This window comes from Lichenostomus cassidix, chromosome 28 (assembly GCF_008360975.1).
Source record: "Lichenostomus cassidix isolate B80296 chromosome 28, HeHo_3.0, whole genome shotgun sequence".
NCBI classification, from domain to species: domain Eukaryota; kingdom Metazoa; phylum Chordata; class Aves; order Passeriformes; family Meliphagidae; genus Lichenostomus; species Lichenostomus cassidix.
The window spans coordinates 6,177,621-6,204,011 of record NC_139508.1 but is presented as its reverse complement, the minus strand read 5'-3'; the positions used below and the strand labels follow the sequence as shown (position 1 = coordinate 6,204,011).

Here is a 26,391-nt window from a genome sequence, read left to right as displayed (position 1 = left end):
CTGTTTGACAGACACTTCCTAATTTCATTATAATCTTGCTACCACCTACCACTTGAGAGCTGAGGGGAACAATCCAATTCTCCTGCCCTAGTCCAAGGGGAACTCATATCTACATGATTCAAGTAGAAAGCAGAACATATTCAGCTTTTTCATTCTCTCCTCACACATCCTGTGCTTCAGCCACTAGTCCCCTTGGTGATTTTGAAGTGTCTTTCATGTACTGTCAAGCCCCAAACTACATATGGTATTCCTGATGCCATCCACCAGTGGCACAAAAAGGGAAGGATCACTTTCCTGAACTTAATGGCTGCAGTTTTAGTAAAGCAGCCTGTAAGTTCTCTTAATCAATAAAAGGATAAACTGCTTATTCATGTTCAACCTACTGCTCATCACTGCTGCACAGCACCTGAACTTTTTGTTCTGCTAAGGACTTTCTATTCTGCACCTCTGCCACCTGCTTTCCACAAGTGGCTTTGTGACTTCTTCCTGCACCTGCTGTGGTAGTACTTTTCCTGATTACTCCCATACTGTATTTCTGTTCCACTATACTCAGAGCCTTGCACTTACAAACCCTCAGAGTAGAGTTGGAAAGCAATTGCAACCTCCATGGGAATCACTCCCACCCACTTCTGTCCTAACTTCCTACCCCATAGCTTTTGACACTGATGGGAAGACTCCACACTGTGCACACACAAAGCTTCACAAGTGACCTGCATACAGTAGTTACCCCTCAGCAAAGCTCACCTCCATCAGCATTTCCCTTCCTCCCAAATAAAATGTCACCCTTAGAAACAATACTATCAGCTATAGATATGCTAATTAATTCTGTATGTGAATTAATTAGCAGTAATTAAAATCATGCAATATCAGGATCTCTAAGACTTGCTCGCACAGCTGCTTTCTAGCCAGTCCCTGTTCAATCCTTGTAACACACAGGTTCCCTTATCTCAGGTACAGAATTTTGCATTTGCTGAGCATCAGCTAGTTTTTCTCTGCTTGTTTTTCCAACCTGATGAAATTCTACTGAACAGCCCAACCTTCCAACATATTGACCAATTCCCCTTCCCATAGTGTACTGGTACCCACAAACTTAACAAGATTTATTTCACCTTGCCAGGTTGTTTGTGTAAATGTTGAACAGTCCTAAGGAGTGCCTCTAGTGACTGACACTTGCCAGACTTCCAACCACTGGCTGTTCCAACCACCTCAAAGCTCACTGCTTCAGCCAATTTTTCACCCACTTTAAATTCAACCCAACCAGTACACCTCTGTCCATTTTGACTATGACAATACTTCAGACTATACAAAGATCTTGCCTGAAGTCAAAATCAATAAGTAGGGCTCTCTGCAAAGCCAATCATCTCAGAGGGTAAAAAAACCATTAGGTTGGTCTCTGTTTTACCTGTGCTGGCTGTTCTCCATCCCTTTAAGGTGCATCATATATCCTAGGAGTCCTTCACCATAAAGGGAGAGGAAGGAGCTGAGCAATTTCTACTTTCCTGGAACCTCTTTCTTGCTGTTCGTGGAAATGTGTGCCATGTTTTCTTCTTCCCCAGTAATTGGGACCCTCCACAGTACCACAACTCTCTGAGGACAGGTAGTGGTCTCACACTAGCACCAGCCAGCTCCCTGTCCCGAGTTCATTTTCTTCCCAGTACAACACCGGTACAAAACTGTATTTTGGACTCAGGATGAGAATAATGCTGATCACACACTGATGGTTTTGTTGTGACTCAGTTCTGTTCACCCCAAGTCAAGGACTTTTCAGTGTCTCACGCTCTGCCAGAGAGGAGCTGCACAAGAAACTGGGGGGGGACTACAGCTGGGACAGCTGACTCAAAGTAGCCAGAGAAATCCTGCCTAGTGTGTAAACTGGGGGAACTGCCTGGGAGGGGCCAACCACTGGGAGGGGACAGCACAGATCAGTGGGTGCTGAGCAACTGGGTTTTGGGCATCACTAGTTTTCTTCGTTTTTTATTTATCTCTCTCTCCTCTTTTCATTACAATTATTATTATAATGCTTTACTCTGTTTCAACTATTTAACTGTTCTTATCTCAATCCAATGGTTTTACTTTTTTCCTGTTTCTTCTCCCCATCCCACCTGAGTGGAGGGAGTGAGCAAGTGGCTTGATGGTACTTAGGTGCCAGCTGGGGTTAAACCATGACTCTCCCTCTGCACCCATGGATACATCCTATCTGGTCCCATGGACTTGTATATGTCAAACAGTTTAAAACAGTCCTTCAGCAAATTAATTGTAATAATTCACTCCCTCAAACTTCCCCTAAATAAAGGGACTTGGTAGACCTGACAGCAGACCTCTTCAGCAGAAAACAAGACAAAGGCATTGAGTACCTCAGTTTTTTTTCACGTCCTTCATCAATAGGTTTCCTTCAACATTTCCAGAAGGCCGACAATTTTTCTTCATTTTACCTTTGCTGCCAATACCAGTAGAAGTCTTGCTTGCAGCCTTTACATTCCCTGTCATTTCCAACTCCAGGCAAGTTTAGGCTTTCCCCGCTCTCCCACACATCCAGGCAATCCTTTTGCATACTTCTCAGGTGTCTTGACTGCTTTCATGAGTTATATGCACATTCTCTTTCTGGATTTAAGGAGCTCCCAGCTCATCCACACTGGTCTCCTGCTACACTTGCACAATTTCATGCACTTTGGGATAAACTATTCGTTCTCTGAGGTTGTTGTCCATGGAGATAATGAGCTCTCATGAGCCCTGCTGTCCTTCAGAATCCTACCAACCAGCGTGAACAAGCTGAAGTCTTCTCTCCTGAAGTCTGGATCTTTATTCTGCTACTTATCTTTCCCAGTTCCCTCAGGATCTCAAACTCCATCTCACTGATGATGCAATCACAGCTAGTTTCAACCTTTGCATTTCTAGCCATTTCTTTGCTGTGAATACCAGGCACAGCTAAGTACCTCCCATGTCAATTTACCCAGCATATGCAAATACTCTCATCAACTTATTCCTAAAATCTCCAGGAGTATTCTGGAGTATTTCTACCAGGATATGTTGCCATTTATCAGGTGTCCAAGTACTAAAGCTCTCCTTTAGAACAAAGGCTGGTAATTGTGAAGGTTCTAGTTCTTCAAGGGCTGTAGTTACTTTCTCTGCTTGATCAATCCAAGTCTGGTGAAGGTACATTTTAATATTCCTCTTCTTGGCTTCCCCTCTGATCTTAATCTATAAAGCCCTGACCAATTCAGTGCCTTCCCAAATCAAAGCCTCTGCATTCAAACAGCTTCTTTCAGCATAGCAGAACCCATCCCTGTCTGTCTTTCCTGCTTTATTTCCTAAAAAATAGTGCAGTACTCCAAGTGCAGTTGTCCAAGTGAACCTCCTGTATCCATGATCCCAGTTAGGTTACAGAACTTTCACTGAACACAGCTCTCAAATTCCTTCTCTTAGTTTCTCATGGAGGGTGTTGTTGCCTCCAGGTGCCAGCCCTGGCACTTTCTGCACACATCACATAGGTCAAAAATACCAGTAAGAAAATGACACTAGATTAGGTCCAAGAGTTTTGCAAATCCCATTTTGTATTTAAGGGACATAACCTTTGCATAACCCAGCTGTATCATCTGCCTTCAGATCCCAATTCTGGCATTTCATAGACATTCTTTTTCTGCTTGCAGTTAGAAATGAGCCAGTGTTGACCACTGGCAGTAGTCCTCCACCACTGAATGATACATAGGGGTAAAGGATCACTCTGCTGAACACAAGGAAAAACCATTAGCCTAGGATTTCCTTAACAGGTCCTCTTCCTTCTGGATAAGGATCAGCATCTCCCTGCTACCAAAAAGGCTGAATGCTATCAAGTTTCCTTGCACATCTGATGACTTTCAGCCACCAGACCCTCCCACAAGTCGAGAAAGGTTGGATCAGAGGCTACAGCTTGTACCCATCTAAGGACAATGTTACTTAGGGCTCCAGTAGTTTCCTAGAGACCAGATAGGTAGAAGTTGCCTCAGAGCTGATCAGGGTATGACAACCACCTGACTGAGAACATTTGCATTCTGCTACCTTGTATAAACACAAGACAGACATATCAAAGAAAAATCTTTTCTGACAGTAAATTAAGACCATGACTTACATCTGCTCTAAGAAAGGCAGACCATGCTCACATAATACTGTAAGATACCATGTACTTGCCCTCACAAGAAAGCTCTCTCTCTGTGGTACATCAAATCTATGCTACAGATCTGCACATACAATTACCAATATGAAACAGTTCCAGAAGTAATCTTTCACTCTTATCAAGCCACCTAATATTCTGCAGAGACTCCAGCATTTAACACAACTACTGCATGAACTCAAATGACTTCTAGCTGTGCTAGACAGCTTCAGGCAGACAAAATTGACTACAAACACCAAGACAATAGAATATCTCACCACAGTCCTTGGTAAAATTGCAAATGTTCAGTTATGTAACTTTATACCATTTATACTGAGCTTCTGGAAATCCTTAGCAACCAGATTTAAGAGCTTTCTTCTACCAGAAAACTTTCTCCAAGGCCAGTTGATTAAAAAACTTAAGAGGACTTTTGGATGTTAAAAGTAGAAAAAGGGTGTCCCTAATGACATACACAGAGGGCTTACAAGCATGTCCCACAGTTTTCATACTGGTTCATGCATTCAATTTATTTATCGCTACTTAGTTGTGGCAGTAGCCTTTCACTAAACCTTAAAAATTCACACTGCAAGTGTTTCTGCTTGCATATTGAAGACTGAGAGTTGAATTTGAAGTACACTGACTGTTCCATACTCTTGTATTAGTAACGCTATTTCTATGCTCAATGTGGCAACAAAAAGCAAACAATTCAGAATCACTGGGTTGGAAGAGACCTTCAAGATCACCAAGTCCAACCCATGCCCTAAACACCACCTCAACTAAACCAGGGCACTGAGTGCCACATCCAATCTTTTTTTAGACACAACCAGGGATGGTGACTCTACCACCTCCCCGGGCAGATGATTCCAGAACTTTATCACTCTCTCAGTAAAAAACTTTTTCCTAATATCCAACTTAAATTTCCCTTGGAGCAGCCTGAGACTGTGTCCTCTTGTTCTGTCAGTTGCTGTCTGGAAAAAGAGACCTAAAACTGCCTAATGAAGCTACCAAAAAACCCCACCCACACTCAAAATCCCCAGACATCCTCCTCATGCTATCAGTCAAGACCTTCAGATGCTAATGGTTAGCTCAAAATCTGCAGGAAAGTAAAGGATTGGACACACTGCACAGCACTGGCACTAACTATTTCATTACCTTTCTTTCATGATAGCAAATAAGCTTCTGATGCACTTAGATGTCTTCTAGTCTAGGTGAAGCTTTTCAGCCCCTCATTACCTGCATTGTCCACTTCCTATATGCAATTCATGCACTGCCACTGGCTTTTTACTCTGTTCAGAGAATATTTAGGTCTGTCATCTTGAGTGTCCTTCTCCAACTCACCTTATCTTCAGAGTCAGAACTTTTCAGTGTTGCATCACTTGGTGATTCTGATGTGGCTGCAGAATCTGGAGGGATATTTACACCATTGGTGCCACTGCTGAGAACTGCAACAGGGAAAGAAAAAAGTTACCTAAACTCTCTAGATATTTAGACTATCATAAAAGTTTTCTTATGCAAATTGCATGCAGTTTTCTTGTTTAAATGCATTAAACACTGCAATGTAAACGAAAAGGTTCCCATAGTATTTTGCAAGAGACATGAGGACCACAATTCAGCAATACTTAGCAGAATCAAAATTCCAAATGAAGAAAACCAAGTCAGCAAAAAGTCATTTAATCTATACAAATGTTGTAAGGACTTTAACACATACAACCTCAAGCAGCCACCCTGCTCCAATCTAATACTGTTCACAACCAGCACGGCTTGTCTTCAGACTTATCTGCCTGCTCACACACTGAACTCCCACTGAAAATTTACACTTCAGTACTAAGTCCTGTGTAGAGTCCAATCTGTGCCAGCAGGCACGTCAAGAAATCAAGCTAGAAATGTTTGGTTCTATGCCAAATTCAGCACTATCTGAAGTTACTCCTGTTTCTGTTCAACTAAACTTACACATAACAAACAGCACCAGGCTGGGGAAACATGGGGTTTAGGAGACATGGACCCTTTAAACAGTTTTCTTGCTTTAACTTTGAGACTTTAATCGTGCCTATTTCCATCACCTATATCAAATTCCACAACAATACAATAAGCATTATATGAATGACCAAACTTAAGAATTAAAATTCTATATTCAGAATTAAAATTGTATCTCAAAATCCCAAACACAAAATGGTCCCCAAGCCCAGAGGCACCTCTCACTGATGTAGGTACTTCACTGTTGATCAATTACCAGTAATAGCTTATTACACCATGGTCAATACTGTCATTTGAGATTGCTATACCACACTCTTAAAAGTCTTTTTATTAAAAAACTCAAGCATGGACTGCACCAAAGTTACAGGCCTGGCAACATCAGTCATCCTACACAAGACCTGAAGGTTCCACTATATTATCCCTCATGTAATACAGATACACTTACCATTTAAAATGTTTCTTTTTTGAAAGGAGAAAACTAGAAAAACCAAGGTGGGTGTTGAAAAACCAAACCACTCCACTAAACAAATTCTATATTTTTGTTCTCTCTCCACTGTATTTAGAATGCAAAAGCATTATTTACCCATCTGTGAGAAAGCTTTCGGCTGCGGTGCCTGTAGTACTGCTGGACGGAGCACACTTCGCTGCTGTTCCTTTGGTTTCTGGCTAGGGAGACCTGCAAGTGCAAAGCTTTTTCAAGAACTATAAAGCTTTAAAGTCGGAAAATTTAGCTTCATCTAATCTTCTCCAACTGCTTCCAGCACAACACACAATGAAAAAAGAGACACTAGAAAAGCTTTTACTCCCTTATTTTCCATCCCCCACTCTGCCTAAAAATAGGGTTAGCCCCAAATAGGGAAGACTATTTCCTAGCCTTAAAAGACACTTTATTCTCTACCTTATCCAGGTAAGCACAGAAAGAAAGTTTACTACCGATCCAGAAACAAAAGCTAAAATGTAAGAGAAATGACTTGAAATGTGTAGTTGAATAAAAAGTCAAGTGCATAAATAGGATTGCTGGTGTACTGTTCATTTCTCTTACATTTTCTCTTACATTTTGGAAATTACTTCTTTTCTCCTTCCAATGAAGTAATTTCCAGATACTGGTAAACGATTTTTTTTAAAAATTCATACAATCAAACGCATTGGTACTGTATTGTGTTGTGTCATTTAACAACCTTTTGGCTTTTTGAATTAACCTGGCCTCTTTGGCTTGTTATAGTAAGATGCACAGCACTGCAACCCTAATTCTGTTTTGATTCAAAAAGCTAATTGACCATAAACAACCTAATTAAAAAAACTCAAACATTTCAACATCAACTTCAGAAGGTTATGGCAAGCCCAGAAGGTTCAGTTTTCTTCACACAAAAAGGTAAAAGATGAGCACTTGATCCAGTAAAAAACTGCAACAAAACTCACTCATAGCAACTAGTTCCATTTCAGGTCACCCATATTCAAAGGACATGACATCAGAACATAAAGGTAAGTTCAAACATTCATAAGCTCCAAAAACTTTGTTCATTTTTAAATTTACCACTTCCTGCAAGTGAAATAAAGTTTCCATATAGACATGCAATGATAGCTTTCATTACCTAAATAGTTTTGGGGTTTTTTCCCCTCAAATTCTTAAGGAGCTGTAATACTAACATGTTTCTGATAGTAGCTGGGTCTACATCAGTAAACAGGAAACTCAGTTATAGCCAACCTATAGTGCAGAACAGGCAGGATCAAGGACCCGCTACCCACACTGCCACCAAAAGCCAGGGAGAGCAGAAGTGGGCACTCACTGACAGTTCAGACTGCCCTGGCCTAGTCCCAGACTGCACACTCCGTAATGGCTGGAACTTGCTCAAGGCACTCCTGGAACACCCCTTTTCTTTCAGTTTGCTACTAAAGGAATCAAGCTCACAGACTGCAGGATTACTCCAAGCAAAAAAACAAGCTTATTGCTAAGCAGCCACAGCTGGGAGATGCACTTCAGACATGCACAGCTGATCCAATGCAAAACATGGATGTGTCTATACACATTACACAGTGGACACGGGCACAACCACCCTAGAGAAGACAAGACTTTTTCTGCAGACACACAGGTACTGCACCTTTCTAGTTACAATTGCAAGTTGAAGAAGCGACTAAATAAATGAAATGCTTGAGCTGGTTTCTTTGTACTGTTGCAGTAAACAGTGAACTCACCTGCACTAGGTGCCTGACCATGGATTAGTATTGGTGGCTTCAGTCGGAATCCACTGCTCTTTTCCTCTGGAAGCAAAATACAAAATTACAAGGACAAAGCAATAATATATTACAAATATACATTCAATCCTAAAACTCCTCATGTTTACCCCATTGTAACATCCCGTAAGTTCTATAAATATCCAAAGTTACAAGGAGATTTCCAAAGAACAAATTCTCTTCTGAAAGAAACCTGGATTTCCAGTGATCATCACAGTAAATATACATCACAGACAAACACATGTTGCCACAAGCAAAAACTTCCAATTTTTTTTCAGGAGAAACAGGAAAAAGACTGTGTTCACCAGAGAAACGTGGCTCCTTTTGTGAAGGACTTAATATAGATAATAAAGGTTTTAAGTGAGAATCAAAGTAAAGAAAGAACAATCAAAAGTATGACTGAACATGACAGCTACTAACAAGTATCTAACTGCTAATTATTATAAATTAAGTTAAACTTAATTGCTTAATATTAGTTTCTTGTAATTCCATTAGCTTTTACAAATGCTTTTGTAGTATGAAGGTGAAAGAAATTCCTTTGCTCATACTCACTACAGTTAGGGCTTTTAAATAAAATACCAAAATCCCCCCAAAAATTTATAAACCGACAGCTATTAAAAATTGAGTTTCTAAGAACTTACAAGAAATAATTATACTTTTTTCCTTTTAGGGGCTTAATATCTGTACTCAGAATAAGACAACTCAGCATCTTACAGTCTCACTGTGCTTGTTTATTAGCATAAGATACTGATGTGCACAACAGCGATACCAACACAACCAAACCAGGACGACAGGGACTAACAAAATCAGCAGTTCTGTGAACACAGGGCTCACAGGTCATAGCTGAACATCACTGTGACCATACATTATGGTTGTTTTGCTTTCCAGTATAAAAGAACAGTTTTCTGAAGTAGGTAAATGAAAATTTCCCACGGGTTTTATTGTGAGGCTAGCAGGAAAGGGTCATACTGCAGTATTCTACCATCACTGCCAATGCATGTAACAATTTTGATATCATTTTAATTACCTCCAGCAAGGGTGAAGTCAAACAAAGAAGTAAGTGAGCAAGAGAACAGCTATAAGTTCAGAACCATCATCACTTCCGTTCTCACGGATAGAGTCTTACTTCTGGAATATCAGAGTCCTTTGGATCATGACAAATTAACAACAGTTCAAGAAAAAAAGCAGAAAAATGAGGAAGTTCACCTGGTTCTGAGTCAGAATTGCCTGCAGCAGGTTCACAGAAGCTTGATGGCATAAAGACATTGTTCTTTGTTACTGCAGTCAAGGAAAAAGAAAAAATAAGGGAAGTTGTGTACGTTGTATTTTATTATAAACCTCTTCCCAGACTTCAAACTGAAAATTACTTTTCTAGTAATTTGTTTTATTTTGGTTTTATCTCTTCTAAACTAAAACAGTATTACAGCCAAAGTAGCAAACACGTCATTGCCCATAAAATCCCCTCAGTGTCTCCTGAAACAGACAAAGAACAAGTTTTGTTTTTCTGGAGGGAATATAAATATAGGATTCCCATTCTGAATTGTATCTGAATGAGGAATTCGAAGTGGTGTTAGGATATATATAGCATTGCAAAATGTATAATACCATTTCAAAAGGTTCCTGCAGAGAGAGCAGAAAGGTATGTAATGCCTGTTAAAGAGTAGAAGCAAACACCTGGGCTCTGAGGCACAGCACTGTCTGCACCAAGAGGTGACTTAGGTTTGAATTGCCCTGCAAAGATAAAACTCCCAGAGAAATAGAGGAGAGCACATCAGAGTATTGTCAGATGTCATCTCAGCAGCATAACAGTCAACAAAGGGGAAAAAATGTTTGAAAGAACAAGCGAAGGACAGTGTTTCTTTTCCACCCTCTGCTGGGACCTAAAGAAGCATGCAATAGGGAGTTTGGTTGAGGCCCTGTCCAGCAGTTCTAGTACTTTTGGTATTACACAAAAACCACAATCCAGTTTATTATTAATCTCTAATCAGATTCAGAATCAATCTCCAGACAGAGTTCTCCAACAGATCATTTTGCATGAGGAAAAGTATAACAGTATTTATTGGCTCTTTTAGCTTTTATAAGGCTGTAGAAAAAGCTTAAGTATGTTGAAAAGAGAAATGAAGCTCATCTCCGAACACCATTGTACTAAAAGATGTAGCATTCACCTTTTATAATTAGGTCTTAAATATTTTTTCCTATTTCCTTTTATTACACCTTCTCTCTTTTTATTATTGTCTGCCTTAAGCTTAAACATGACACAGTTTTCATATAAGTAAAATTTCCCTATTTTAGAGAGAAACGTAACCCCACCAAAAAAAAATACAAATGTGGGAAAGTGACAGGTTTTCTGGAAACCAAAGGCACTGAATAATGTCAACAATATTCAAAGAGGTCTTTATGGAAGTTGCAATTCAAATCAAAGTTGTCACTGCTTAACAACAACACGCATTAGAAGAGAACAAGGGCACCAGGGAATAAATTACCATATCCCATCAAAAGACATTAGTTAAGCAGAGGCTTGAGAAAGTGTGCTGGACTCCTGGAACATCAAGTATTTAACCATGAAAGAGTTGAGTAAATTGTTTTCCTTCACTTATTAACAGATGTTAGCATAGAGATTCTAATCTCAAAAGATAAAGACATTGTGGAATAGAAGTATTAGTGATTATAGGGAACCTGGGTATACACATACCATTATTCTAACAGAAAATCTACAGATCAAATCCCCATATTCATTATTTTTGTGCATCCCTTTACTAAGAGTGGTTGGCAAGCAGACAGCAGCAACTCTGGTCACTCAATTCACAGGATGGCATCTGAAGAACCCCTGAGCTGCACACCAGAAAACTGGAATCTGAAAGAGAAGGGCTTCTTCTGCTGACTAGCACTGGTGCATGAAATTAGAATACTGTGCCCATAAAGTATCAGCAACTACATTTTAGATTTCATAGTCACTTATTTCTTTAAAAATAAAATCAAAATAACTAGGCCTTTTAGCCTTTTAGCCACATCTCCAGAATGTGCTGCATATGAGAGGAATATTTTTTTTTTACTGTTCTCCCCTTCAAAGTTTTTCATCTCCTTTATTTCAACTAACTCTCTATCAACTCCTTTGGGCTTCACCAAATTTGCTAACATGAGTACATGGTTGCTGTGGTCTTAATCCAAAGTACCACAGACAGTAATAAGACTGCTTACATGACTGGAAAAAGAATGTCTAGAAAGAAAACCCATCCTTCATATATAATACTGTAGCAACCCTTACCTGACTGAGAAGGAGGGAACTGAGTTAAAGATGAAGTTCTCTCACGTTTTACTGGTGGACAGTAGCTTCCATCCTCTCGATCGGATTCTGTAGGAAAAAAAGTATTAGAGAAAATGCAAAACATCCCAGCAAGATACACACTCACGGCTTTTAATTTTACTATAAAATCTCTTACCATCTCCATCTTCTGGACTTGATCCATCGGCTGATCTCTGAAATTAGATTACAGTGATCAAACAAAGATCATATACTGAACATTTCAGTCTCTTCAGATTGACCCAAATGTTTTGAGCATCAGTTACGAGATTTTTTATCTTTATTGTCAATGATACACATTCAATGCAATAATCTTCTATGACTTATATGTAGTCATACAGAGTTTCACACAGATACAATTAATTCAAAATATTTCATTTACAAATAAGATTCCTGAAAATTCATATCCCAAGCACTAATATCTTTAGGGACTGTGTAACAATTACAGAATCACAAAATGAACTAGGTTGGAAAAGGCCTTTGAGATCATTAAGTCCAACCTATGACCTATCTATTACAGTTACATTTTCTATATACTGAAAATTTGAAAATGACAGTTTTCAAAATTGGTTTGATTTTAAAAATATCATAAAGTTTTAAGCTCAATATAAACATACCCATTATTTAGGAGTTCATTCCAAAGCACTTTACCTAATTACTTTAAGTGACTTTAGTTTCTTCAACAAAATGACAGCATTGGAGGAATGTCTTTTGAAGCATACTCTATAAACTAGTACAGTAGTATTTTTATCGGAAATACCAATGGAAAGTCCCCTAATATCTTCCACAGTACCAGGAACAAAAAAGCAAGCATCACAGGCTACCAACTAGCAGACATTCAAAAAGTCTTTGAACAAAGGCTTTACATATTTTCTGAGGATTTCTATGGCTCTCTCCTATTGCTCTGTCACTTCCTCAACTAATATAATCTCCCTTGTTCCTGCAAAAAAATAACCCCATAACAGATTCCTTTCACTATGGAAGGTGATCAGGGCAGCATCAGCATCTTCAAGTCATTACAAAACATCTTAGAATCATCTAATTGCTTAGGCTAGCAAAGACCTTTAAGATCACCAAGTCTAAGAGATCCCTCAGAACTGCCATGTCCAGCACTAAACCATGTCCTTAAGTGCCACATCCACATGTCTTACAAATGCCTAAAGGGATGATGGCTCCACCACTGCCATGGACAGCCTGTTCCATGGCTGCACAATCCTTTTATGGAGCATGCTTATCCTAATACTCAATCTAAATGTTCAACTTGAGGTGCAACTTTAGGACATTTCCTCTTGTCCCATCACTCGTTACCTGGAAGAACAGACTGACTCCCACCTTGGCTGCACCATCCTTTCAGATAGCTCTTGACATATTGGACCATCTACCTAGTCCAACATTACCATTTCATCCCATTCCTGCCCCAGGACATGCAGACAGACACCTCCCATTCACTCAGTCTCACTTCAGAGCTTGGCTGATAAGGGGGGGAATGGCGGCTCATGTGCAGAGCCCACTGAAGTCCCAAAGCTCCTTCCCCGCCATGCTTTGGCCCACTTGGGCACTGAGAGCAGGCAGACACGCAACAGGACTGCGTAAGTTTGCACAGGACTGACATCTGAGGCATACCTTGGATTTAAGAATACCAGAAAGTACAGAACTTTCTGTCTAGCACTGGATACATTTAGAACTCAGATAATATTGTACTATTAGTACACTGATAAATGCTCATAAAAACTCACACTGCACTTTGCCTATTCAATTACCTTTGAGGGCTTTCCTGTTTTGTTTTATGTAAATAAAAAAGTATAGCTCCCTCACTAGCATCCTAGTTGAGTACTTTTGAAACCTTTAGCATTGGAAATAAGAAGCTACTGACAGTTCTAGAATACCACCCCCTGCATTCACAACTATCAGCCAGCCGTGTTAATACTGCATTTGATGATCCATGGCTCTTCCTACATAATTAGTCAAGTAGTCCATGGTACCGGAAGATGGTCTTATTAGTCACTGCCCTCGCCAACATACACTAGTTTCCCACGATGTGAGGCTAAAGTGGAAAATCAACACATCATGTATTTAAGCAACCAACATCTGAACTCAGAACAGATTCTATTTTGCACATATACACTCAATTTGTTTCAACTTATATCAAAAATCCTGAAAGCAAAAACGCTTGGTAAAAATTTTGCATGAATGAAACTGCAGGTCTCTACATGCAAAAATCTTTAAAAATAAACAAGTGATTTTCATCTGAATGTCAAAAACTTAAAATGTTACTAATATATGCTTCATTCTCAATACTCAAGTAACACAGACAAAAAAAGGCAAGCCTATATAGCACAAGCCTCGAATCATCATATCATTGCAATTTCATAACTGACAAGCACAACTAATGTATCATCACCATGTTTAGTGCGCAACAGGCATCAATAGCCAAAACCAACTCTGTACCCTACTGAAGGCAAAGCAGAACAGAGAATCTGCTCTGAGTTATTTCCATGCTTCCTAGTCCAAGAGTTTTGGGAGATTAAAGCTATGCACCTTTGGACAAACAGATGCCAGGTAGAGTCCATAGGGGTGGGGGTACACAGATGTACTGTATTAGCGTAAGTTTCACTTTTCTATGAAGCCACATGATAAAGTTAGTTACCACTGCAGCCAGAATTGCTTACCAGTGCTGCTTCAGAGGAAGCTGGGTGGACTAGACAAAAAAACAGGGGAATATTTGCATGACAGGCCTGACAGACTGGAAAAACAGCAAATTACATTTAGTAACAATGAACAGCAGTGGAGCCTCTCAATTTTAGGCCCCTCTTCTCAGCCTATTAAGTCTGTACTTTACAGCAACACACAAGTACCCCACACACAATGGAAACAAAAGGCAAGACCATCTCATCCTATAAGAAATCACCAAGGTGATTCAATATCTCCATTCAGTTCTTTGGACTTAGATGCTGATGAGACACAAACTGGTAACAGCAAAATCCTACCTAGAATTTTCTCATTTAAGAGCAGACACCACTTTTCACTTACTCCCTCTGTTCCCGGCTTTCAGAAATCCAGCTACAGAAAAGTTACAATTATTCCTAAACAGAGGTTCCTACAATTACGACACATCTCTAATGAAGGAAATTACCTTCATAAACGCTACTAACTGCTTTTTAAAAGTGTAAGTCACAGTAATTAAATACAAACATTAATTGCTCACACAGTTGTTACATCAAGGTAAGAGAAGAATTTCAAAATGTCAACAAATTTGTCAGTTTTTGCCTATTCACACTAGTAAGCAGAAACAGGGACAGAAATGGAGAAATTGGGTAATGAAGAAAAGGTCCGTGTAATTCAGGGAAAGCTCTAAGAGTATATTTCTAGTATTTATCTTTGAAAATGCATTTTAAGATGCAAAAAGTCATATATAAAGGACTTCAGAGCACAGTAAGGCAAATCTGCAGTCCAGACTCTCTGCACATGCACAGGCATTATTGAACTGCCATGATTTGCTTAAAAGCTGTTCCAGAACCTCTTAATCAGCACAGTCACGCTGGCATGGCCACATGTTGTGGGAGGCTGGCATGGGTTAGCAAAGAGTTATGACATGACCATCAGCTCTGCAAGGGGTTGTACCTATGGCCACACCTAATTCACGTATAAAAAATATCTGCCTGTGTGTGTACAAACAAGGAAACAAGAAACATGCAGTGTCTCTTCTTCCGTCTTAATTCATCCATCATCCCAGGCCCTGGGAAGACTGCATGAAAACTGCCGCTCCAACAAACCAGAACAAGCACTCTTAAGATGCATCAACCTTCTCTAGATTTCAAGATAAGAGATGGTTTTACTGCAAGACACTGGGATAATCTAAAGAGTGCTTGCCAGTGCAGGCCAGTTATATGGCTGTACTGAGCACTGTACAATTCCATACATTTAATTGAATGGAGTCAAGAAGGATGCTGAAACAGCTGTTCTGTACTGCCACAAATTTCTGCATACTATCCCAAACAGCATTTGTAGGTTTTAAATTTCTTTCAGAACTGGGTTAACTGGGGTAAGATTTTCTGCTCTCTAAGATCAAGACTAAGATAACCATTTGCTGTAGTGTTCCTGAAAGTCTGGTTAAAACTGTTCTCTTAGACAAGTCTAGTAACACTGCAATTTCAAATGACAGAAAACTGAGATAAAAGTCTGTGATTATGTTTGATAGGAAAGATATGTGATAAAGTCTTTACAAACAATTCCGCAGGTGAGGGTATGGGCGATAAGGTCTCTTTCCACTTCAAGCCGCAAGTTTGTTGCAGAACCCAGGCAGTCTGACTCCAGAAAGAGACAAGTGGGTGTGCACAAGCCTGAGTTTCTGAACTTTGGGGGAAAATTACATGTTCAAGGGGGAATATGTGGTAGGCAGTTCAGGAAGGCTGTACCTTCCTGGTGTCTCAGCCAATGGGGAAAGGAAGAGGGCAAGACAACATGTGGCCTGGACTTTAGGATAAAAGGAGGCTGTGTCCTCTGAAACCTCGAGAGAGAAAACCCCACGGGCATGTGCCCCAGTGGACTCTCTCCCTTTATTCAAATAAAGTTGCAGCACTCCTCTATCTCCTTTGTGGACATTGGCTTTTCATAGCGTGATTTTACACACATGTGTACCAGCTATATTTTAAAATATTAACCCTTGAAAATTTTAACCTTCAGGAAAGAAACTGAAATAGGAAGATTTCTGCAGGTCATCAAGCAACAGTCCAAACACTGAGAGGTGCTTAACCTACAGCTATCTGCACCTTGTCAGGATAATCCATTCAGAGCTGGGCTTACTTGAAATGGCTGATTCTGGGACAAAAAACCCTAAACCAACCTAAACCCTAAACCCTTCTGCAAGAAAAGTGTGCAGGTATTAGGCGAAGCAGCTCTAACAGATGAAGATCTAGCAAAGAGCACATGGCTAGGGTGTGATACCAGAGGGAACATGATACTCACCTGCACCAAGAAAATATGGTCCACCAACCAGAAAGATTAGGAACACTTAAAATTGCTCTGAAAGACTGTACAGTAGCAGTCATTTAGTCATCCAATCTATCAGAAAAGATTTTGCGATTTCACCAGCAGAAAAACAAAATTATGGGCACTGACAGCTTTTCCACAAGGTACTGATTTCCTCCCCATTCCAAACACACAAATTCAAAACTCTGCTATGATTCTTGGTGCTTTTAATCTGTTAAATACCTTACAGGCTGGCATGACATATCCAGTGGAAACATAGTATTAGCTGCTCACTTTGTCAAGCTGCAGCATTATGGTTCAGAGAGGGAACAAAGAGTTCTCTAACTGCTTGATGCCAATCCTTCAAATATAGACACACTTTCTCACTCATTTAGAAGTGCTCTTACCCTGAGCAAACACAGTTTCCACCCTAAGTTTTAAAATACTTGAGGTGTCTTTTACAGTTACACTATTAGGAAGACTCAGAATTTCTTCTAATTGGATCAAGGGCTTAGAGAGGACTAACACTTGAGATCAAAGAACCAAAGTTACCTACAGTAGTAGGTAACTAACAGTAACGGATTCCACCTAGTGGAAGGGACTTTTTCCTCTAATCCCCTCAGCAGCAGAAGTACTTGGTAGGTTCACACTTACCCCTGCCAGTCCTTGTTGAATAGGAGCAAGCTGGGCTTCAGAAGCAGGACTCAGGGTAGCACTGACTGAGGCCACAGCAGGAGCAGGGTGCTCAGAGTCGCACTCACCAGCTGGTTCTGTGTGACCCAGACCATGGTAGGGGGGCTCAACCTCTCCCTGGGGGTCCTCGCCTGAATCCGACAAAGCTTTTTGCTCTGCAGGGGACTGTGAGCAGAAAAGACAACGTCCCTTCAATGCAAGGCTGCAACATGAGAGATTGGTCGTCCTAGTGAGATGATCAGCTAATCCGTTTTTAAATATCACTGTTTTCACAGTATGGCAGAAGGAGCTGCTGCTTATTGCTGACATACCAATTAAAATACGTAGAAACTGTGTAACACAACACAGACCCTGCTGACAGAATTAGCTTCCTCTCCCTGCAAAAAGCATCAGTTGGAGCAAATGCACTTTTTTTAAAGTTACTGAAATCATCTGTGTCCCTAGCAAAAGGATTTTGCTAACTACAGGATTGTTGGGGTTTAACCCCTCCCTCTCTCAAGGACTAAAGGACAGCTGATAGCTTTTACCTGCATATTCAGACATAAAAATTAAATAGACAATTACTGTAAATAAGTGTCTTCCACTGCTTCTTCAACCCACATTTGAGGGAGGTGAGGTGGGTTATAAAATTCTCACAGAAATTAATTATTTTAACATTCACACAAGACACAGACAGGCTCCTTTCATATTCACATGATAGTGAATTATCTAAAAAGCAACATCAATGCTTTTTTCTATAAATTAACAAGTTTCAATTTCTTTCAGGGAGGGAGTTGACAGGATGCACCCTAATGGGATTTGGTATTTGCTGAACTTCGGCCACAGACTTTTCGTTCCTTCACATCATTTAATGCTGCACATCCCTGCTCTAACAACAAAAATTAAGAATTATCATATTCTGAGCACATCTGAAGGATGAAAAAGTTAAAAAGGCTTTGAGCACAAACAACTGTATTGTGATTAAGGACTAAGTAACAGTCCACGGATAACATTCAGGCCAAGGATGTGCTCCCAGCTGCAATCTGTGGGCTGAGCTTCCCTGCATCTTACAGTGAAGTATCTGAAGAATCAAGCAGTAAGGAAAAATGGCACTCAGAAGCACACAACCTTGGTTTGCTCCCAGAAAACACTTGGTAGAACAGAGACCAAAAATGCTCATCATTGCACAGGTCCATGCAAGAAAGTGAGCAAAAGCCTCAAAAATAAACAGCAGCACGTAACATCTTAAGAGCCCCAAGTTCTTTAAGTAACGCTTGCTCTCATAACAGAAGCAATTATTAAAGCCAGCAACACATTACTTTTTATCATGCAGGAAATTACTATGATTAAGGCTCAAAATAGTCAAAATATATTTACTGGGGATAATACTATGGATGTCAGGTAAAAGTTTGGGATGCTGGGCTTTTGTACTGTCAAAATTATCTGGCTTTAGTATTTAGCTTTTCATAACAGACCCAAACACTAACTTAAAACCCCACAGAATGAGAAAAGTTAAAGACATTTTGTTTGTCACTAAATTTAATAAAATCTAGCAACCTATCCTTACCTCTTTGTCTGGAGAGAACAACAGGAAAAGGCTACCTGGAGATGGCCATACCACTTACAATATATGTTTAAAAAAAAAAAAAAAAAAGCCTTACCAGAAATTTAGACTGACTTTTAGCTACAGATCAGAAAATTGCTAATCATGAAGTTCAGGAGAAGAACATTCAATTGTGCTAGACACTTAAAATTGGAAACAACAAAATATTTTGCAAGTAATTAATATCAACACAGTTTAGAACATCTTAAAGTAGGCTAAATAAACATCCAACAGATTTTAATAACTCTTGTAATACTTGAAATACTTGGTGTCAAGCATTTCAAAAAGTGGAAATAAGCTTAAATGTGATTTCTATCCTAAGCAAGACTGGAATACGTGCTTCAAGACCCATAAAATAAACAAAAAAAATTATTGATAATCACCACTTCTATGAAGAAAAATCTGAATCCAAGAAAAGAATTTCATGGCCAATACATAAATACATAAAATACATACAATTATATTTTTAAAAATACATTCAGTTAATAAAAAACTACTGCAAGTTTCAGAATTTTGTGAGTAGTATGTGGTTTAAGTTATGGAAGACAAGACCAACAAAGGACTCAAGGATTTATCAAATCAGAACTGTTCCAGGCAGAAGTTTGTACAGCTATTCTCAAAAACAGCATATCCAAAAGAAACTGTGGACTCTTAAAATTAATTTTAATCTTTAGTGATATATACTACTGAAAGCTTTTCCTAGTCTCTTAGCTTCATGAATTCTGATCTAAGCTCTTGTTGGAAGTTCTTTGGAGTTGATGAACAGTTCACTCTCTTCTCTTTGGCTGGAATGTTATGTCTGAGAAGTGTGTCCGTCCTTGAGCCTCCTCTTCTCTAGAGAATACATTCCTTATGAAATACAGTTCTAGGGAGAACTTGGCAGAAACCTGTTCCTGTCTCTTAAACACTATGGCAAAGACCAACAGAGAGATAACTAATGTTAGGAAGCCACCTACACAAATTTACCTTGCTCAGCCAGATCAAGCAATATCTATTTTATTAAAACTAAAAATAACACACCCAGACTAAATACATCTAAGTCTACTTGGAGATTTCGCTTCCTCTGCATTGCAGAATATAAGGAGGGACATGAAGGAATACTTAAAAGCCAAGACTCACATGATACCACAGTCACCATATATCGGCAAAGAAATAATATTGTTTTTCAATAAAGACTGGCACAAGCACTCTTGGATCAGCTTTTCCTCCCAGTTCTAAGTTGAGCTATTTGCAACTCCTTTCCCCATTTTCCCCACTTTAGTATTCCTATCCAGTGGCCAAAAAGACTACTCTCAGTATATGTTTTCATATTTTTTACTTCTTAGAGCCAAGGACAACTCTTGCTAGTATGCTCAACAGCCTTTGACTTTATCAGCCTCTCTATATTCCTCCAAGCTTTGTCTTGCACAACTGTCTCTCCATGACAGTTGCTTAAACACAACAACTTCCATTACTATTCTTTTAAGTACAGCAATATATTCACAATTACGAGCTCTTAAGCATCTATTTTAACTCCTTAAGTACACTACAAACTTACAACACAGTTCAACTGGGTATCCTAACAAAACCTCTTGGAAGCCACGCTGAGAATGCAGAGACAGACTGAGAAAGAGGAATCCTTTGCCTCTCCATACACAAATTAGTTCATTCAGTTCTCTCTCTGCCACCATCCTAAACCTGCAAGTCATGGCCACAGCATGAAGAACCTTTTCTAGTCATTCTCCTCCCCAAAGCACCAAAACCCAAGCATTTCCAAGTAATATTGCATCAAAGCAAGATTTCAATTAACCCCTAATTTACATACCATCTAAAATTTTTTTTTTAACTCATGATTTTGTTCTCTAGGCTATCTGAAAATGCCATTTTCTAATCACTTACATCACTTTTACAACTCCATACCTATTTTTAAAACTCCATAGTTAAGACCATGATGACAGCTAGAACAATTTAACAACATATACCCTTGTTCACTCCAGAACCTTTGCATTTAGGACTCAGTTACCCCTTGAACTCTTTGTACCACTTTGGTATGGAACATGACATATGTATCACATGACACAGTATCACATAACTGATTTTCTTTCAGAGTCATTTTTGAAAGATCACCACTATCAATTCACATACAGAAAGCAGTATGCTGATCAAAACTAGTTATACAATGAGCTAGAAATAAAGTGTTCTTTTCTGTATTCTACCAATACCCCAACTCAGGCTGGCAAAGGGAAGAGAACAAGGCTGCATTATAAACAACGGGTCATTTTCAAGTGCAAAAATTTTTTACATCTGAGTGGAGAATCCTATACTTGTGACTACGGGAGGTCATAATGATCCTACATGATGTAACCACCAGATTACGACAGTTCACACTTCCAGAACAAATAACACTACTTTAAAAACATTTTTGGCCAAAGCGTTTCGTTACACTACTACTGATTAAATTTGTTTGAGCTAATATACCTGCTTAAAAATGTGTCAATCCAAAAACAACAGAATACTTTCACCTCAGAAATGCATGTTAAAAGTTAACTTCAGAAAATTATTTAAAGTAACCTATGGCCAGAAATTCATATTAAATGTTTTATGGTCAAAGCTAAAATCAGTTTCAGAGCAGAAACACAAGTCAAACAAGTGTCTAATGTTAAGCACAGAAGTAAGTTGTATCCATCAATTTAAATATTTAATTTAAAAAGTGCTATGAAAAGTACAGCTTAGGTCATAAGCTTTTGGATAGATAATGGAGTAACAGAAGTACTCTACGCCTAACATAGTGAGGTTCGGACTTTGTGTTGCTTTCAGATCTCAACAGTTATTGCTTTCTTAAGCTGATGCAATTTTCCAGCTGGTGTCAGCACTAAACACTCTGCCTGTTAGAAACACAAATAGCAGTGCTATTATTCAGATATTTGCAAGACTATATTTCACACATTGTAAAAATAGTTCTCAAGGAGTTAAGGAGACATGCAAATCATGAAAATGTAGACTCACTCAAATTTAGAAACTGCCAACTTGACATCCACCATTAATTGACATCGAAGTTGAAAACAAGGACAGACTAATCCTGTCTTTAACTACAAAAGAAAACAACTCAAACTTCCTTACTGAGAGTGAAATTAAGAGGCAGTATTAGGAACTCCATGTACTTTCTGTCCCCTCTAAATAAACATGTCAAACTGTAAGTTCTGATGTTTTATTCAAGTGTATACATCCTTAGCTGGAAGATGCAGTTAAAAAATTAGTTTCCAGATTAGTATGAACTTTGTCCCTGAACATGCTGAATATTTTCCAATTTTTTTTTTAAATCCCTGCAAGGATGGGGACTCCACCACTGTCCTGGGCAGCTGTGCCAGGGCTTGACAGCTCTTTCAGTGAAGAAATTCCCAATATCCAACCTAAACCACTCCAGCACAACTTGAGGTCATTTCCTCTCATCCTGTCCCTTGTTCCCTGGGAACAGAGCCTGACTCCGACTTGGATCCACTTTCCTGTCAGGAAGTTGTATAGAGTAATAAGATCACCCTGAGCCTCTTTTTCTCCAGGCTGAGCCCTCACAGCTCCCTCACCTGCTCCTTATCAGACTTGTGCTCCAACTCTTCCCCAGCTCTGTGGCCCTTCTCTGGACATGCTCTAGCCCTTCAATGACTTTCTTGTCATCAGGGGCCTAAAACTGAACCTAGGATTTGAAATGCCTCACCAGTGTCCAGCACAGGGGGTCACTGCCCTGGTCCTGCTGGCCTGTAGCAGGACCCTATTGGCTGCTACAGGCCAGGTGCCATTGGCCTTGAACTTGGCCACCTGGGCTCTTGTTCAGCTGCTGCTGACCAGCACCACTAGGTCCTTCTGAACCAGGCAGCTTTCCAGCCACTCTGCCCCAAGCCTCAAGTGTTTCATGGTGTTGCTGTGATCCAAACGTCTGATATCCTCCAAGCACAAATTTAATTTTTCTAGAAAAAGATCACTGTTTAACTTAATAGTAGACACTGTCAGTTCCAGAAAAGTCAATAAGACCACTGAATTATATCAATCCAGCTGTAATACTGAGAGGCTCTGTAGATGCTGCAACAAAATAATTCTGCCCAGGATGTCCAGGTTCATCTGGAAAAACACTAGGCAAACATATAAACAACCATCATAAGCAGTTAACTGAATACACAACATAATGCTTTTTCTCCCCCCCAGCTTACTGTCAGACTGCTGTGTCAGCACTAAAAAGCCTCTACCAACACTTTTGCTTACAGAAAAAAGTGACTTGACTAGACAGACATTTTGCTAAATTAAAATTATAATTTACATAGAGAAATTACATAATCAAGTAGTGTGTTGTTTGCCAACTATTTTGAAGTTACTTTTGCATTTTCCTCAAAACATTGCTCTAGTAAAACTCCTCTGCTCACAGGATTTCCTTGCTAACTTTAATAAGGACAGTCTCTTGCGGCAGGCAATGCACTTAACCAGGTACCTTTTGCACAAACAGTTACAGAGTTTTAACTCTTAATGGGAACACTTAGCTATTAAGTCATTCTGAAAATACAGTGAAAGATCTCAGTTAGTATGTAACCTAAGGCACTTTTCCTCAATTAACTTGATTAAAAGCTGGCCTGAATGCTAGGCTCTGACACACACAGCATAGATTAACTGGCTGTTACTTTTGGCTCATAGCATCATGTTCTGAGTATACTACAAAAACCAGCTACTGGCACAAGCAATAAGCTCTTTATTTAATCACACTGCAAGGAGCACAGCAGTGATGCTTCTACAAGTCCTTCTCTGCAATGTCAGACCACAATAAAAGCTATGAAATTTACTGATCACTCCCCCTTCCCCTTTAAAGAAATCCTACATCTCCACGCAATACACCATTTAGCACAAGCATTTATGTCTGCTGCTACTTTGAAGATTGGCAACTAACTGACATGCTACTACCAGACTCTCTGATCTGCTTCAAGGAACAAGCCCTATTTCCCAGCCAAGCCAAGTTAATTCAAGCCAGGTTTATTCCATGCCCAAAGCAACTGTGGCTAGCTCCCTTGACAGCACCACCACCACTTGGCATTTAGATCAATTTATAACTTATCTCTAACCCCCGTGCCTTCAAGATGCTTGGGAACCCACAGATGCTCCACCCAATAAAGTCAGACTTTCTGTCTCTGCCCAGGCAGAGACTGTCCTGAATACAGCTACCTACTCAGCACCACCTCAGCATCCTCAGAGGCCATTGGGAAGACTACATCACAGATTGCCCTCCCTGGATCCTCTCTGCCAGCCCCAAAATACATTATGCCTTTAATTAATATATTTTTACAAATATTTTCTTGAGACCTATGAGAGTGCAACAGCTCTGTCTCACAGCCCAGTGCAGCAGCTTGCACAGCCTAATGCTGAAGACATGGACCGTGCAGGAACTTGAGAGCACAAGAACTGCTATCTTGGCATGTACGAACCAGGCCAGCAAAAAAGGACACAGGACCATGTCACTTTGCCTGGATTGCACACTGCTATGATCACCATTGCCAGACTAAAGGATGCCTCTGGAGAACACTCATCATGATGCAGCTCAGAAGGGACTTCAGAACAGTCTAAGCAACAGTAGGTGATTTGGAACTGTTTCCTAAAAGGAAACATGATCAAAATCAGTAGTGCAAACACTGCCACTCCACTCCAAAGTATATGTAAACAGTCATTGTAAAAAATGTAATAGAAAGAACGTCTTGAAAGTACTCACTCTCTGGCAGACTTAATTTGATTAGCTAATATTAGCAGAATAGCAGACGTAAATCCTTTCCAAGCTGAGAAAAGGTTTCAAGCTCCTGCTGAGGAATATGCCTACTGAACCTGTGAGAAAGCTTGAGTCTGGCACTTGTTCCAAATCAAAGAAAAGCTATCAACTGAAAGTGGTTCAGTATTTCAATTCAAACATTTCTGACTCCACAGATAACAAAACAATCCAGTGATCCAACAGAAAATGTATTGTACTCTTCTCTTGCTTCCCACCATCTTCAGCAGAAACAAGAGTAACCTTGATTTTTTTTCCCCATGAATCTTAATAGCTTTTACTATTAACCAGATAGAATTGAACAGAATAGAATATTGAGATGAGGGAAAAGAATTACCATTTCCCAAGGTAACTAGACACTTCACAGCTTACTAACCAAAGATATCAGATATTTAAATACACTGAGGTGAAAAGCAATAATCTAGATCAGTTTTCTTCGCTTTACTTTAAACCTATTATTAGAAAAAGAAATTTTGCAGCTTTGTCATGCAACTCAAGTGTCAGCACTCCTCTGCCACACGTTCAAGATACACCTTTACACATACTTTTTCTACCATATTGGTCCATCTTTTGTCTGAAGAGCTACCTGCATTGTGAAACCATCATACATGTTCTTACAGTGCCTGCTTGCCCTAAGTCCATTATTAGTGTCTCTATTAGCCATCTTCAACTTCATAACAATATAGACAAAGGGCTAATCACCATGGAAGGAAGGAGTCAGGACAAAACAACAACAACAAAAAAAAAGTATTAACAGCTCCTTACCTTCTGTGCTTTATCCTTCTGAAATACAAAGACAGGTGGAGCAATGGCAGGCTTTTCTGTAAAAAGAGAAATCATAGGGTTTTTTTCCAACCACAATCATATTGACTATTATGAACATGTTATGTTCTATGATGCTTTTACCAATAATGAATCCCTAAACCAGTTATATCTCAGTTACACATATTGTTTCAACAGTTCCTGGTAACACATACTTATAAGCACTTGATCTTCAAAAGTAAAAATGAGTGTTTTAAGGAGAACAACACAACTAATATCTGAAAGCTATTTGTGTTTCCCCTCCAGATCTCAAGCTAGTACTTATACCGTACTTTGGTACATTGGAAGGAAAAACCCTTTGCTGCAGCAGTTCACTAGCTGAACAGATATTTTTCCTTCCCCATTGCCATGCATAAATGAAAAGGCAGTTTGTTGTACAACCCCATATATCCCTTTCTTAAAGGTCACCTAACACTGACATTTGATTGCACTTGTATTTCACTATCACTGAAAGCTTTAGAAAGGTTCTAAATCAAAATCTGCAGGTCTAAAATTCAAACCAGAGGAATCAATCTTTCTGCATAATTTAAGAGCAAATGCGCTTTCATCTTGAAGCTCTGAATCAAATATTAGTAGGATGCTATTTTCTAAATAAGCACATCAGCATATAGTCTATAAGAACAGAATTAATGCCTAGAAATGACTGTATATTTCCACCGTCTTTCGAGATTTCCCAACTACCTCAGTGTCCTGAATAACAAAAGTATACTCACAGAGGGAAAGTGGGTGTGATAAAGCAGAAGTGAGGTTTCTTGAGAGTTCAACAAACTAATACACCTTGTGTGCATGCTATATTTGAAGAGAAGCTGCATGCACACTATGCAGTCAGCAGCCCTCCTGTATGTTTGTAGGGCTAAAGATGAGTACAGTATTTCAGTCTGTCTTTTAGTCTGGAAAACAGGATTTAGTGAGAGCTAGATTTG

General features: G+C 39.4%; 1 protein-coding gene across 8 annotated transcripts in view; it reads right to left on the bottom strand.

Moving 5' to 3' along the window:
- RANBP3 (RAN binding protein 3) overlaps nt 1–26,391 on the bottom strand; it is a 55,833-nt gene that overhangs the window by 15,172 nt on the left and 14,270 nt on the right. For 3 of the 8 annotated variants that reach the window (XM_085040587.1, XM_085040592.1, XM_085040585.1), the window contains 8 exons: nt 25,412–25,467; nt 17,256–17,459; nt 11,773–11,809; nt 11,598–11,684; nt 9,539–9,610; nt 8,294–8,359; nt 6,684–6,776; nt 5,465–5,568 (listed from right to left, as the gene is read on the bottom strand). In XM_085040587.1, the coding sequence (XP_084896713.1) occupies nt 5,465–5,568; nt 6,684–6,776; nt 8,294–8,359; nt 9,539–9,610; nt 11,598–11,684; nt 11,773–11,809; nt 17,256–17,459; nt 25,412–25,467 (719 nt within the window). The remainder of the gene's footprint in view (nt 1–5,464; nt 5,569–6,683; nt 6,777–8,293; nt 8,360–9,538; nt 9,611–11,597; nt 11,685–11,772; nt 11,810–17,255; nt 17,460–25,411; nt 25,468–26,391) is intronic. The other 5 variants (XM_085040591.1, XM_085040589.1, XM_085040588.1 and 2 more) reach the window with 3 other exon arrangements.